Raw genomic sequence first — 16273 nt, forward strand, 5'->3', positions numbered from 1 at the left:
TAGTTAAAAAAAGATTCAAGAATAAAGTCATGATTTTTTTGTGAAGTTCGACTAGACACTATTTTGTAATGCGGAATTGGGAAGTTTTGAATGTTGGTCTCAAATCCTTGTCCTTCTAGTGAGTTAAATAAGTGATACATTTTCTTTTTGATATCTTACCCTAGTACATCATAACAATCGTTGGATTTTGTATAGCGGAGCTTGGAATTAGGCACGACCATGTTGAAATAGTAAAGTAATGTATGGTCAACTTCGTATATTCTTGTAAGTAAAATCATCTATTGTGATTTTGACTTTATTTTCTCTACTCGTCTTTTTCTTGATGTAGAGCTCAAGCGTACATAAGCTGGTTTTGTTATCAATTCGTGCAATAGTCTGATCTAAATTTCAATCATCTTCATTTATGCAAGCTAGTTTACATATCATGAGTCAATTAACTCAAGCCAAGTTTTTTCCTTAACAGATGTATAATTGGTTTATATGAAGTATGAATTAAGTAGTAAGTACTCATTTTGTCTCACCAAGCATTCCATCACCACATGTTAGAACGGTTTTGGTGATGGATTTAAACTTAAAAAAAACAAGCGGTACTTCTCTCAAACTGCCTTAGTTCGTTGACTGTTTAATATTGAATGAAGAGTTGGGTTATTATGTATGCAATGTACATGAAGTCCTGCTGTCCCGGTACAACAAAAATGCATCTTCTCCTACTCTTAACTTGGGTCCAATCTTTACCGTCTACTCTATCTGCACTTATTTCAATTTTTTATTTGGTGGTAACTGGTAACCACTAAGTTCTACACAAATTGTTTCTTTGAGCAGTGCGTGTTCTGCACATGTCTATTCGCACATTCTTTTAGAGAGCATAGTTAGTAATTGAAACTGGAGGTTTTAGCTTGCTGCTTCCTAGTACATTGATGGTTTAGTAGAAAATTTGGTTTCGAACTCTAGTTTAGCTCAAGAAGGTGAGAATTACTCTTTATAATAATTTTCCGTGTTATCTCGACATAATGCTATCTGGGTGGACTTTATTATTTTACTGTTAAATCATAATTCAATGTTGAGTTTCTAATTTACTTTAGTAATCTTTTTTTTTTTTTTTGCAATTTTCATGCAGAGAGTGACATCTTCTATTAAGACTCATCTTGATACTTCTTTAGAGGGGATTATGAATCGTATTACAGTAATTTTGGCATTATATTTATTACTGAATAGAAACATCATTATATCAATAATTGTGTTGATTGTGTTGTTGACATTATTAATTTTTTTTATATAGTCTTTAGAATCCAAGTGTGATTCTATTGTGGAGCATATTCAGGAATTACATAAATCATGTGACGGGCGAGGAGTCGGCATTGCAAATTTCAAGGGGGTGAATGAAATTCAGGAACAAAATGTGCCTATTCTTGAAGATGAAGTCAAGTTTGAAACTTGTTCCCAAATTTGTGAGAAGCTTCAAAGTGGGAAAATTGATCTTTCAACACCTCCCTATGACTTGCTTTCTAGGAAAAGAAAGTGGTGCGAAGTATCAGATGAAGTTTATGGTCCTATTTTTACTCTAATAAGTTCAACGCCACCCGATGTTTCTGATCATATTTCTATAAAAGAAAAATTTTGTACGACTGAAGACTTGAAAAATTCTTAAGAGGATTTAAGTTTGTCTTTTATTTTTTTTATGACGTTTAAAGATAGTCACTCAAGTTGTAATTGACGGCGTTTACTTTTAACTGATTTGCCACGATTTCTGCTTAGCCTTTTGTAAATTGTTGCATTACTTTTTCTTGTTTTATTTTTCTTATTAGTTTACTACTTGCTCTTTCGATTTTAATATCAAACTTTTGGTCTTGGTCTTTTTTTCTTGTGAGTTTATTTTTGTCTAGTTATATAAAGGTCATGATATATTCTCTTTTTTGAGCTATCAACTTACATTAGAGTATCTGATTAGTTAGACACAGTGAAATGGTGTAAATTGTCTCACATACATTAATTTTTTGTAAAATTTTGAACTACATTTCTCCCCAAAGGCAATAGTTATATAATACTCAATAAGTTAGAATTTCTTAAATAGAATAAATCATTGCCCATTTAAGTATTTGTTAGTTTTTATAAGCCATGTGTTATGTTTTATATCTAAGTCAACAATTACTGCACGTTATGCGTCTAAGTCGAGAATTGTATAATGTGCCTTTTGAAGTCCTCGAGCTAATGTCTTGCATTTAGGGCAGAAATTATATATCATCTGCCAAATCAAAACAAGCTATGCTAGTGACAAATCTTGCCCATGGGCACTACTTATTCTGTTGTGATTTAAAAGTTTTGCCTCTAGGGCAAGAGTTATAGATCATCTGTCGAATTATTACAGACTTAAGGCAAAGTCAACTCTTGTTCATGGGGCACAACTTGTTCTTTTGTAATTTTAAAATCTTGCCTCTAGGGCAAGAGTTATAGATCATCTGCCGAATTATTACAGACTTGAGGCAAAGTCAAACCTTGCCCATGGGGCACAACTTGTTCTTTTGTGATTTAAAAGTTTTACCTCTAGGGCAAGAGTTATAGATCATTCGTCAAATCATTACAGACTTAACGCAAAGTCAACTCTTGCCCATGGGGCACAACTTGTTCTTTTGTGATTTAAAAGTCTTGCTTTTAGGGCAAGGTTATAGATTATTCGTCAAATCATTACAGACTTAAGGCAAAGTCAACTCTTGCCCATGGGGCACAACTTGTTCTTTGTGATTTAAAAGTCTTGCCTCTAGGGCAAGAGTTATAGAACATTCATCAAATCATTACAAACTTAAGGCATAGTCAACTCTTGCACATGGGACACAACTTTTATTTGGGTGGACTTTGTATTAGGACATTATAAAACTAGACATCGTAAGCTAGACATTGTAAAATTATGTCAATACAAACTAATAATGTCTACTTTTATCCACGTGGCATAACTTATTTTGTTGGGTCTAAGTTTGCCTATTGAAGAATATTAACTAATTTAATAAAAATTAATAATATTAACGTTTGCCCATGAGGCACAATTTAAAATATATTATTTTATTAATAATAAATTATTTTTATATAACATAATTTTTTGCACCAAGTTAAGTTAAAAATATATTTTTGTACCCAAAAAGAAGTTAAAAATACATTTACGGACAAATTTATCTCAAGGCTACAACAAATTTCATTTGAAAGCTCGAAAGCCTCGGATTAAGATAGTACAATAATTACAAAAAAAAAAGTTAAAAATATATCTACCTATTGCAATATGCTCAGGTGACAGAGAAATTTGCATTTCATAAAGTTACAAAAAAGTTCATCTTAAAGCTTGAGCTTCGAATTTCTTTCCTCTTTGCTGAAATTGTTGATAAGCTCAGGTGACAAGAAATTTCATAAAGCTACAAAAAAGTTCATCTCAAAGCTCGAGCTTCGGATTTCTCTCTTCCCTTTGGTGTAATTGCATTCGAACCTTAGGGTTTTTATTTTGTCATTCATCTCTCTGCAATTTAGGTATCCTCTTCTTTTTTTGGCGTACCCTCTTAATCTTGGATGGCTCAGCTATTTCAGCCTCCAATATTTGTTCAATAACCTGTAACTCATTATTTCTATCAATACTTTCAATACTCATTTCATTTTCATCCATTTCAAGCACAACCCTTGTGAAAAATGAAACAAAAAAAGATTAGTAACAATTTAATATAGAATATATATCTTTAACAAGTAAAATCATTAAAGAGTAGGCATAGTCAACTATTGTCCATGGGGCATCTCTGTCAAAGTCTTGCCTCTAGGGCAAGAGTTATAGGTCATCTGCAAACTAATTACAGACTATGGCAGTGTCAACTTTTGCCCATGGGGCATAACTGTCTCAGTCTTGCCTCTGGGGAAAGAGTTATAGGACATTTGTCAAATCATTACAAACTAAGGCAGTGTCAACTATTGCCAATGGGGCATAACTTGAAATGTATGGCAAAATCTGAAGATGCTAAAATCGCACTAAAAACTACTGAATAACAGACACTATAGGGGTGATTCTGAGAGGGTTGTTTACTTCAGAGATACGTTGCAAGTGATACAACATAGTTTATCAACTCAATACTCTGATAGTATAGCCTTGAAAGAGAATGATGTACTGACTATTACTGAGAAGTGGAGTAATATTGAAGAGAGCATGTTATAATAAAAATTCAGAGCTTTGGGTATAAGCAAGGTGATTCAAACCCCGTGTATTTTAGTGCAGTTAGACTCAAACATAAGGCATATAAACGCTATGATAAATGCTTAATTGTTCTAACTTCTCATAAAAAAACTTCAGATGTTAGAGAGCAAACTTTGAATACTTCACTATATATTCTTAAGCAAACACAACAGGTCAAATTGGTTTCACAGCATCAATTTGCATGTATACAAATTTTCTAATCATATTAATTTAACGTTGCAGGTTAAATGCACATAATCATGGCATCGTAAGAGGTCATTATGGACACGTCAATCAGATGAGACATAGCTTTAATACCGATACATCAGATTGTGTTGATTATGTTTATGAGGAGCAGAGCCACCATGTTCAACATTCTAGACAATCAAATCTCTATCTATATGAAAATGATTTGTACGTTGATACTGACAAGAACCACGCAATACATGATGAAGAAGATGACACGCCAGCTCCTAAGCAAGTTGGATTACTAAGCTTGTTCAAATACTCAATCAAGTTGGATATTGTACTACTGTTGTTGGGTTGTATTAGGGCTCTAATAAATGGAGGATCGTTTCCTTGGTATTCTTATCTTTTTGATAATTTCGTAAACAAAATTGCTCTGGACAAAGACAAAGACTAGATGATAAAGGATGTGGGGGCGGTAATATATACTTAGACTTTTATTGTGTGCTTCTAAAGCTCTCAGTTAATAACCCCTTACCTTTTCATACCGCAAGCAGTAAAAAGAGTTGAATTCATGAACTACTATCCTAAAGTAGACGTAACTGCTAACAGTTGATACAACCTTCAGGTGTGTGTGCTTATAACTGGACTATCCGTGATAGTCATGATCAGAGCATACTTAGGTAATGTAGATATTTTTTATCCTTATCTTAGTCTGGATTTTAACGTTTGAAAGAGAGCAACGACAGTTGACACTTTATCATCTTATAATGCCAGAGACAATTTGCTGGAGATTGGTCGGAGAAAGATCAGCTCACAAAATAAGAACTAAGTATCTAAGAGCTATTTTACGACAGGACATTGGATTTTTTGACACAGAATTGAATACTGGTGAAATTATGCATGGAATTTCGAGTGATGTAACACAAATCCAAGAAGTAATAGGAGAAAAGGTACATTGGATTAAAACACAATTATATAACGAACAGTAAATCCACACAATTAAAACACAAACTGCCCACTATCTGTTTGACGCAATTCCTCAATGGTAAATATGTTACTACAACAACAGCATATCCAAACTTCAGCTTACGTTCACCACCCCAAAAATCAAATCAATATGCTAATTATATAACGATCTAAAATTACCACAATGCATCAATAAACTAAAATTACCACAATGAATTTTGGTGATGAATTTCATACCTGAAGAACCCTTACTGCGAAAGTCGATTCTCCGAATATTTGAAAGTCGATTCTGAAATTTAGAAGAAAGAGATTTAACAATAAGTATTTTGGCAGGAGATCGATTCTGAAATTTTTAAGAAAGAGAGAAAGAAAGAGGTTTAATGACTGAAGGAAAGAGGTTTAACGCAAATATTCTGCAAAGGGTATTTTTGTCCAAGAAAATATGACTTAACAAGTTAAGTCTATTTTAACAAAGCCTTTTTATTTGGAGTTAAAATTTGAAAACCACCCTAATTTGGATCTATATTTGAGAATCTCCCAAATTTTTCATGGCCAAACGGGCCTTATAATTTAATGAAATCAGAGTCATTTGGTTTTCAACGTAAAGGACTTTCTATTTGCTTGCTTTCTTCACATCTCCATCTCTTCTCAATCTAATAAATAAGCACAACGAGATGTATAAGTTGAGCGACTTGAAGCACCTGTTTGTTACAGTATTTCTTGCAAACTTTGCGTTAAACGTGGTCCCTCCTGCCATAACTGATATCACAGTGGGCGCACTCTGCCCTGCTCAAGACGAGTGCTCACTTGCCATTTATTTTTCCGGTTTCCAGCAGGCTGTGTGTACCAATACTTCTCTTTCTTACTGTGCAAAACTCGAGATATGATTTTAGATCTGTCTTATTGACATGCATTATTTACTAGCACGTTTGCTGATTTCAGATCTTAGGGCTGGGATCGATGATGATGTTACCATTGCTTGGACATTTATCCGATGTATACGGAAGGAAAGCTTTGCTCACAGTCCCCGTGGCTGCCTCCATTATTCCATCAGGTAACTATTGTCATCTATTGACTCAATTGAAGAAGATCCAGATGATTCTAGAACAATAATTAACAAAAAAGTTTTGCAGTAATATTGGCAATTGGAAGGTCAACAAACTATTTCTATGCGTACTATGCGGTAAAAACCTTCACTGGCATGGTCAGTGACAGTGGAATTGAGTGCCTCTCCATTGCTTATGCGGTAAATTTGATAATTAACTCCTAAATCCAATACCCTCTTTCATTGTAGTTTCTTGCGTTTCCTGATGCGTACTTTTACTAGGCAGCTAATATTTCAGAAGAAAAACGTGTTTCTGCTATTGGAATTGTTGCTGGCATAGGCTCTGCTGCATCTCTCTTTGGTACCATGGCTGCTCGTTTCCTCTCCACTGCTCACATCTTTCTGGTGCCTTTTTTCTCTCTCTTTTTTTCTCACAGTTAGTTTTAGCCTTTTCTTTTAACTTCTTATTCCCTTGTTTCAATTTATATGTAACAGTTCGAATTTCAGAATCAAACGTTTAATTTTGATAGTGAATTATGACATGAAATCTTCAAAAAAAATTTGGGTAATGAAGGTAGCAGCCATTTCTTCAACGGTTGCAGCAATATACATGAGAATATTTTTAAAGGAGACGGGTGGCCGTATTAAAAGTGATCCTCTAAATCAACCCATATTGGTCGATGATGGTGAAGAATGTTCTGATTCTGGTGGGAACTCATCAAAGAGAGTAACAGAGAGCTTTAAGAAAGTCCTACAACTCAAGGATATTTTTTGCTTGCTCAAGAGTAGGTAAGATTTACACTCTGTTTGGATGGATGATTGCCATGATTTCATAATATACGGTACTATATGATATGATTTTGTACTGTATAGTATAATACAATGTCATGTTTGGATAGACGTATGGTTAATTGTTGTTTAAGCAATAGTTTTATTGTTGAGTGAATACATCTTTTCCCCCCTGCACTTGTCCTCCCAACTCACTTTAGCTCTAAAACTTAACTTCCATTTATTTAGCCTCCTCAACAACTTCCTATGGCTAACGTGGCAAAAAAAAAAAGCGAGAAATTTTTTTTTTTAAAAGGGCCCACTTTATTTTTATTATTATTATTATTGTTATTTATATATATACATATATATTTATATATATGTATATAAAATTAAAAGAAAATCAAGAAAGGGCATGTCTTCTTCGTCACTCCCCTTCCCCACCCCACCCCACCCCCAACACTGCATTTCTTAATCTTCCTCATACCCCTACCTTGTTTCTTCGTGATCCGCTTCCTATCAAGTTCTAATTGATCCAAAATTTCATTTTTCGACAATCAAAAAGGCTTCAAGATTGATGAACAAGTTTGGTTCTTGGCCAAGAATATCATGTCATGCGAATATCATCTATGCCATTTCTAAATTTAGGACTGTTTATGCCATTTTTGTAGATATTTTTGAGTAAAAGATTGAAAATTTGGGAGTTTTGGGATTTTGGGTTTTGGTTAATGTGAAAGAATTTGGATTTGAGATTTTGTGTATTGATGTGTTTTTGTGATCATGTACTTGTATTTAATTCATTGTTGAATTTGCTCAAGTTAATTTTTCATTTGATGAAGGAAAAAAATTCATTCAAAAGCTTGCAACAATGGTGAAAGAAAGAGAAAAGGGGTGCTTTTATGTGAAGAAGAAGGAGGAGGAAGAGAGGGGGGCCAGGGGCTGTCTACTGAAGAAGAAGAAGAAGGAATTGGGGTGGGGTGAGGTTGGGGCTGTGAAGAAGAACAAAGGGTGGGGTGGGGTGGGGTGGGGTAAGGGTTGTGAAGAAGAATATCGAAAGAGGGGTGGGGTGGGGGGCTGTGAAGAAGAAGAACGAAGGGGGTGGGGTCTATTTTATTTATATAAAATATATATTTTTATAAAAAATATATATATACAAAAAATATACTCTTTTAAATATATATATATATATTTAAAAGAGTATATATATATATATTTATTTAAAATATATAAAAGGTAAGTGTGGGATTATTTTTTTTTTAAATTATAATTTCCTACATGGTAATGACATGGCACTGATTTGGTAACGATGTTGCGCATGTGTAGTGCACTTTCCGTTGTGAGAGTAGATTTTGATTTTGAGGTTGAAATTAATTCACTTGAAAGTTGTTAAGAGGGGTAAATAAACGAAAGTTAAGTTTAAGTGTTAAAGTGAGTTGGGAGGACAAGTTCAGGGGGGAAAATATCTTTTCTCAATATTATTTGGTTTGATAGCATGGTATTGTATCATAATTAGTAAGTTTACTAAAATATCCTTAATTATTATAAATATTAAATTTATCAATAATTGTTAATAAAATAATTTTCTTCCTATTAATTTGTAATAAATTATGTCATGTAGATATTAATTAAGTAGTTAAATTCATATAAATTCTAAAAAAAGTCAATAAAAGAGTAGATCAAAATAAATATAACTGGATTCATTTTTTATAGTAACAAATTTCATCTCTTTTTGGTGTTTTGAGACGTGACACCAACGACAAGTACAAAGTTTAAATGCATCTTTCGTATATGCTACTAGTATGTTCAATAGTGAATTCAAAAAAATATTTTCTAGGAAAATAAATTATTTCTTATTTATTTTCTTGTGTTCGTTAAGCAAATAGGAATATATTTTTTAAAAACATTTGTATATTATTTAACATAAAATAATGAAAACGAATATGATAAAGGGTGCGGGGTAAGAAAAAACTTAATTTTTTTAAAAAATAAGGGGGTGGGGATAGTATAGTAGGAGGTCGGGGTAAGAAAAAAAGTTTTAATTTTTTTAAATTTTTTTTTTTTGTGGGGGAAAATTATTTTTTTGGGGGGGGGGGGGGGAGCTGGTAGGGGTAGGGTACTGTAAGAAAATTTTCTTACAAGTTTTAAAAAATAAATTTTACAAATAAAAAGGAAAGTAGTGAGGGAGAGAGGGCTAGTAGGTGAGGGGAGGGCTGAGGGTGAGGCTGGGGTAAGAAAAAGTTTTTAATTTTTTTTTTAAATAAATTAGGGCGGGGCTTTTGGCAAGGGGTAGGGTCGGGTCGAGGTAAGGGGTGAGATAAGCAAAAGTTTAAAAATTTTCTAGAAAAGAAAATTAAAAAAAAATTGTGGGGAGGGGGGAGGGGGATGAAGGGGGCGAGGGCGGGGGTTGGTGGGGTAGGAGGTGGAGTTAAATAATATAGTGTGGAGGATAAAATAGGACTATATAATATTAAATAAGAGCATAATTAAAAAAAAAAAAAAACAAATCATGGGATACCACCAAATTAGTGGTTACATAAAGTGAGGGTTTCCATGGTTAGCAAATCATGAAACTAAACCATAACATACCATACATTTTAAGAACAATCAAAACAAACACAGTTCTCTTACTAACTGTACCATACCATACCATAAGAAACCACCATCCAAACAGAATGTTAAGGGGTAGATGGGATGGGATAGTTAAGATGTTTCATGAGATTATTTTTCTCATTTTTAATATGAAATTACTAATCTCTTCATTTATATACTCTCCGTTTCATTTTATTACTATCCTTTGTTAATTTAACACGCTTGTTAGAAATTTTTAATAAAAAGTATACTTTATTAAATTAATTTTATTAATGATGTTTTGAAACTTTAAATTTGACAATTATTATTTTATGTAGTAATCTAATACTAAGGGTAGAATGAAAAGAAAAATAACGAAATTATGTTGATTTCATAAATTGGATAATTAAATTAAAACAACTATTAATAATATAAGTATTAAATAAAATGAAACGAAAAAAATATTAAAATGATGGATAAAATAACTCTAAATTTAAATAAGTACTCATTATTAAATGTAAAATTAAATAATTCCATAAAATATTACGAGTATCAACCAAACGATATTTAAGTGTATGGTAGAAGTTCAATGTCACATTGATTGCTGATTGATTGCCACTTTCATTTTCCATAAAATATTATGAGTATCAACCAAACGATACATATGTTCTTGCTTCCTTTTGTTCTAGTACTGTATTTTCAAAAGTATTAGTGCTATAACTGTAGTGTTTGATGAATTATTTGTCCTTTGTGTATGTGTGTCGCACATGTACTTCATGTTAATTATAATAAAATTTGTATCTAATAATTTACCAACAATGAGAGTCTTTGCCAAAATTTTAAAATCATTTAATTTCCGTGTAGGTGCCTCGCACATAGTGCCAAAAAAATGAGAAGACCTGAATTTTGATAACTTGAGATTTTATTCGCATCTTGTGTATTTTGCGTTAATCCTAGTCTGGTAACTGCAAATATTAATTACAGGTTCTAATCATATCATCCTTTTTTTCTTTTTGGTGCAGCGTAACACTTTCACTAGCAACAGTCATTGGTTTCTTGAATGGTCTAGGGGAAGGTGGACAACAAACTCCATTTTTGGTACATAATTCTTTAGCTGTCTTAAAGTGTCAATTGCAAGTATAAGCGATGATCTCATAGCTTATTAGAAGTTTTATTGTTTCACTACATTCCTTGTAGTACTTCTTGAAGGCTCGACTTCACTACAACAAAGACAACTTTGCTATTGTAATGCTTATTGGCTACAGTGCAGCAGCGATTGGCCAGGTTCGTTTTCAAGTTTAATTTCTCTTTACGGAGTACATAGTGCAACTATCATAGCTGGATTAAGTGGCACATTCTATTATACATGTCTCAAGTATTTTCACTATAATTTTTACTCGTCTTCTCAAATAAGTTTTTAAAAATGTTTTTTCTTGAGTTGGGGGTCTATCTGAAACAACCTCTCTACATCATGGGCAAGGTCAGTGTACACCCCTCCTTCCCTAGACCCACTTATGGGATCACACTAAGCATTTTATTGTTATTGTTTTAGTACTAAACCAAGTGTTACATCTTGTTAAATTTTGGTGCAGTTATTCTTGATGCCTCGGTTGGCCCCTATTATGGGAGAGGAGGCAATTCTCTCTTTATCCCTCATCGCGCAATTTATAAATGTATGTGATCCTTCAAACATATATGTTTCTACTTTGCGCCCCTCCCTCTGTCTTTCGGAGTGTACTTGTAATAACTTATTGAGTTAGTTCTTGTTATTCTACAGATGCTAATTGATAGCATTGCATGGGCAGTCTGGGTAAGCTTAAGCTTTCAAACAACAACTGAACACATTATTTCATTTTCGTTTGGTATACTAGAAATTAGTGTTTTAATTTTCCGACTTTTCATGGTCTTAGGTTCCTTATGTTGCTAATTTGTTGCCTATCATTGCCTTCCTAACAAGACCTGCTGTGAGTTTTCTTTGTCACTATATACTTGTAGGAAGATAAACACTTATCAGTAGTGTTGATTATTAGATCTGATAAAGTGTTCATAAAATGTAGTTACAAAGCATTGTTTCAAAACAAGTTGGGCCAAATGAACAGGTGAACAATTTAGATGTTGCTGATATTCTACCTTAATTTCTAGTACTTATGTGCTAGATCAGTATTTTCTCAGGAGGGTTATATTTTTCTGTTAATGTAATAGGGACTTGCTCAAGGATGCATCGCAGGAATAAGCTCATTTGCCAATATTCTTTCTCCATTAATATATACTCCTCTAACAGGTAAATTGAAACTTTAAATACTCCCTCCCAATTTGTTTGTCTGGTTTGACTTGACACGAAGTTTAAAAAAAAAGAGTTTTGAATCTTGTGGTCTGAAATTAAAGATATGTAAAAATGTACCAAAATGTCAATTAATTTTACAGTTTTAAACATACCATGTGTGAAGTAAAAAATAAAGAAACGTCAAAAAGGAAAAGAGACATTCTTTTTGAAATGGACTAAAAAGTAAAGTAAGACTACAAATAGAAACGGAAGGAGTATTATTCATGACCAAAGTTTTGTATCTTTATTGAGGCAATTTGCAGTTTCCTGCAGGTTTATAGGTTTTCTTTAATTGGCTAAAAACGACCAACAAGCAGAATTTGCTACAAAAAAGAGACTGTAGTTTAGCAAACTCTGTATTTGAATATTTTGAAACAAACACCAATTTACTAGCGTGCACCTTTAAATGTTGTCTGCCGCAATTAGCTAGACATGACTAATAGCGTACTGGCTTTGTAGAACTTGCAGTTTATGATCTTATCACATTAACTGAATTTTCATTCCCTGTATGTAGATCTATTTTTATCCAATAGGGCTCCATTCAATTATCCTGGATTCAACTTGTTCTGCGTTGGCCTTGCTTGGGTAAGCACAAACTAAGAATTTTGATAGGTAGTCAACAAAATTACCCAGTTTTTATTAATTCCAAAATGCACTAAATTCAAATTTCTAACCCATGCGTTGTTTCCTCATAGGGATAGTGTGCTCTAGAAGGTAGGTGTAGAGGAATCACTATGCTTCCTTTTAGTATTAAGATAGATATACACTTTAGTTTCAAATACATCTATCCCAGATGGGGAACTTGGCTTGGTCTCTGTATATGTTTTTCTCAATCCTCACTTCATGAATTATATTTTGGGTAGATCTAACGTCCATCTTTTATCATGGTATCAGAGCTATACTCATCCTAATTTTTGATTTACTGGATTTTGGCCTCATTTGATATTGTTCACGCTCCAGTTGCAAACCTGAACATGCCAGAGTGTTCAATCCCACATTGGTAGTGGAGGGGGGGGGGGGGGGGGGTTCATAGGGAACTTTTCTTATACAGTCGTGACCAATCAAAATCTTGCTCAAGTCTTTCTATTGATGTCTTGGATCCATAATTAATTAATGATCACCTTATGGACTAGCTTTTGAGGTTGAATTAAACTCAATTTTTTTTTAGTTCAAGGTCCGTTCACTTATCACCTCTTCTTTTAATTAATCCTATTTGTAAGCTAACCGCTGTAAGAGCAGTTGTAGGATATGATAAAGTAATCGCACAAACTTAACAGTGATTTTCCATGTTTATTCTGTGCAGTTGATAGCTTTAATACCTAGTATGATAATACAGTTTGGTCTCCATAATTCAAGACACAGAATCAGAGACGGTGGCTGCAGCTTGGATGCTTAAATTTTAAGGTTCAAAGTTCTTTTTATCTTTCAACTGGTTAAAAAAATTATGTATCCGGTAGAAAGCTTTCCATTCACTTAAATCTCTCAAAAATGAGAAATTGTCTCGTCAAATGACATGAGATTAACGTGTAGTACGTGCAATTTAAGGCTTATCTCAAAGGAAAGGTCATCACTCAACCAGCTGCAGGAGGTTTGTTCAGGTCAAAACACGTCGTAGTCCATTTTTATTTCAACACAAATTTGGATTATCCGGGCATGTTTGTTTAGTGTTCACATAAACCAGATTGCCTCATTTATAAGTGATGACTTCGTCAATGATAGCAAATCTGGACTTTTTGTAAATAAAAGCCCAGTGGGTAGGTGAACCGATAAGCTCCTAGTAGCACTAGCAAAAGTAAAAGTTTCCAAGATAATCTTGCCTCCTTTAAAGTCTTCCTGTTTTGAAAATCAAATGCAACAACACTATACCTAGTATAATCCCACAAGTGGGGTTTGGGGAAAGTGATGTGTACACAACTTTACCTCTACCATATGAATGTAGAAAGACTGTTTTGGATAGATGCTTGGTTCGAGTAAGCATATCACTTTGTCACTGAAACTTACTCTCCTGAATGATTTTTGAAGTAGTTGAATTCTGAGTTACAATGAGCTTACAAATTTTAAAACTTTTATAATTGGTACTATGGGGAAAAGAATGAGGAAAATTAGCACAAATGTACATCTTTTCACGACCAATTTGCACCTGCTAGCTAAGAAATACATTTTTCCACTGTATCCCAAAAACATAGCAACTGCTAGGAAGAAGCTGTCAATACATTGTGTTGTTTTTATCTCCCTCGTATTTTTAACAGAGTTTCATGGCTTCCTCAACTTTTTCTCTTCATTTCTTTTCCCTCTGCATAATCTTGGAGAGAAACAATAGTATAAAGTGTGTGCTTTCTTCTTCTAAAAATGTCTTTAATTAATGTACCTCCAATGTCGATATCCTCTGATTTGGTGAATGATTGAAGAAAATTTTAAAGAACCACATTAAAGACATTTGAAACTTAAACTCAAAATCAAACTTTTAGTTATTTTTAGAGGTGGTCAAAATTCATTGGGAACACCTAGACAAGGTTATATCCAAAATTTGTGGAAGATTAGAGTTGATTTGTCCTCGTTTGGAGGCAAAATTCAAAGCTACAATGAGCTGAAAAAGGTTATTGCTACGCCGTATATCACGTATACATTACTTATTAATTAAAAGACATGCAGTGATATATACAAGTACTGCAGAAAATTGAGAAAGAAGATGTGGAAGAAATTTCTTCTATGTATTCTGTGATAATAATGCATTGTACAAGGTCCCTAATTATATAAGTAACACACGAACAAACCTAAGTGACCTGCCGTACTTATTAACCAAGAAAACTATATAAGGATAAAAAAATATCTTAAAGAGATATACTCAAAAGATTTACATAGTTGTACAAGGTCATACATGTACAACTAGATTAGTGTACACGCTATGCGCGGGAATAAAATGTGTATCTCATGTGATAAAAATAATTATAAGAGAATAAGTTGAACCTAAATACAAACTTTGTCCTCGGTTCACTTTCATTGAATTTGTCTCAAAGTTTGTCTAGATAATATATATCATTTCTACATAGTCAAGATAGATATTGCTCATCATTTCTTTACTTTAACATCCGTAACCATCAAAAATCAAAATAGCATTGAATTTTTAGACTATTTCTGAATTTTTGAAACACTCTTATTGGATCTCTAGATTCTCTCTGGATTTTAAAATACTCTTTATGAAGCGTGTAATAGTATTCTATGCTATATATCATGTGAAATAAGATAATTCAAACGAAAACTACAAAAGCTATGTAAATTTAGTGTTTTTTTAAAAGATTGCATCTCAAACAAAATCCTAACTCTTTAATCCAATTTCATTAATGATTTTAGTGTAGCATATACAATAATCTGATAGGAAGAATAAAGAAACAAGGAAACACCAATATTTTCAGTTTAGGAACCTAGAAGACGATAGTATTGACAGACTATTGAGCAATCAACTGTTCTTCCTAATTTGTTCTCATTAGATACATGCTAATTTGTTCTCATTAGATACATGAATGATCAATGTCTCTTCATTTTCTCTATCATAGATTTCTTCCACAGGTAAAATGTTTCATCTATGGATAAAATATTTGTTCCAATATACTTATATTGCTTGGCTCAATTTGACTTGACACACCTCTCAAGAAAATTTTAATTAGATGTGTATTTTATTAAACTAACCTTGTTAATGATGCTTCGTAACTTCAAATTTGACTAATAATTAGTACTTTATTTAGTTATTGAGTACTAGGGGTATTATGAGAAAGAAGTCATAAAACTCTCTTAATTTGTGAAAATGAACAAATAAATTGAATTTAATATCGGGGGCAAGTAAAATAAAATAGATAGAGTAATTCATTAATTATTTAATAGTACGTATGTTAATATTCTTTGGAGATGAGTTAATTCATTAGCATGATGAATAACAGTTTGTTCAACTATAATGCAGATTCTTGAGAATGTATGATGTGATGCATCTTGCAACAGATTTGGATTACTGTGTATCTTCTATTTGCACCTGTTTTTGTTAATCATTCAATATACTTAGATACGTACGTTGAGCATGTATGTCATGTCAATATTATTAACTTGATGAATTTATTTTATCCCTATATTGAGAGTAAAGAAGTTATTTCCGATAGACCCCTGTCGGAAAAACATATAAAAACAAATAGATAAGAAACAATGAAAGTGAAAAAATCATGGAAAA

The 16273-nt window shown here is 32.9% G+C and overlaps 1 protein-coding gene across 4 annotated transcripts; it reads left to right on the top strand.

Moving 5' to 3' along the window:
- The first annotated feature begins 5945 nt into the window (after positions 1–5945).
- Positions 5946–16173, top strand: LOC107845752 (hippocampus abundant transcript-like protein 1). 4 transcript variants are annotated; one of them, XM_016690230.2, is made up of 15 exons: positions 5946–6192; positions 6296–6407; positions 6487–6599; positions 6681–6803; positions 6973–7187; positions 10757–10832; positions 10932–11018; positions 11327–11407; positions 11512–11544; positions 11645–11698; positions 11792–11833; positions 11937–12015; positions 12572–12642; positions 13361–13461; positions 16013–16173. In XM_016690230.2, the coding sequence occupies exons 1-14, from the start codon at positions 6028–6030 to the stop codon at positions 13451–13453; spliced, it is 1344 nt and encodes a 447-aa protein (XP_016545716.2). In that variant the 5' UTR covers positions 5946–6027; the 3' UTR covers positions 13454–13461; positions 16013–16173. The 4 variants fall into 4 exon arrangements, 3 of the variants coding, with proteins under 3 accessions (XP_016545716.2, XP_016545715.2, XP_016545718.2); XR_001666981.2 differs by lacking the exon at positions 12572–12642; XM_016690229.2 differs by lacking the exon at positions 16013–16173 and having other exon boundaries at positions 13361–13632.
- The last annotated feature ends 100 nt before the right edge of the window (positions 16174–16273 follow it).

The sequence above is a fragment of the Capsicum annuum genome, chromosome 10 (assembly GCF_002878395.1).
Source record: "Capsicum annuum cultivar UCD-10X-F1 chromosome 10, UCD10Xv1.1, whole genome shotgun sequence".
Taxonomy (NCBI): domain Eukaryota; kingdom Viridiplantae; phylum Streptophyta; class Magnoliopsida; order Solanales; family Solanaceae; genus Capsicum; species Capsicum annuum.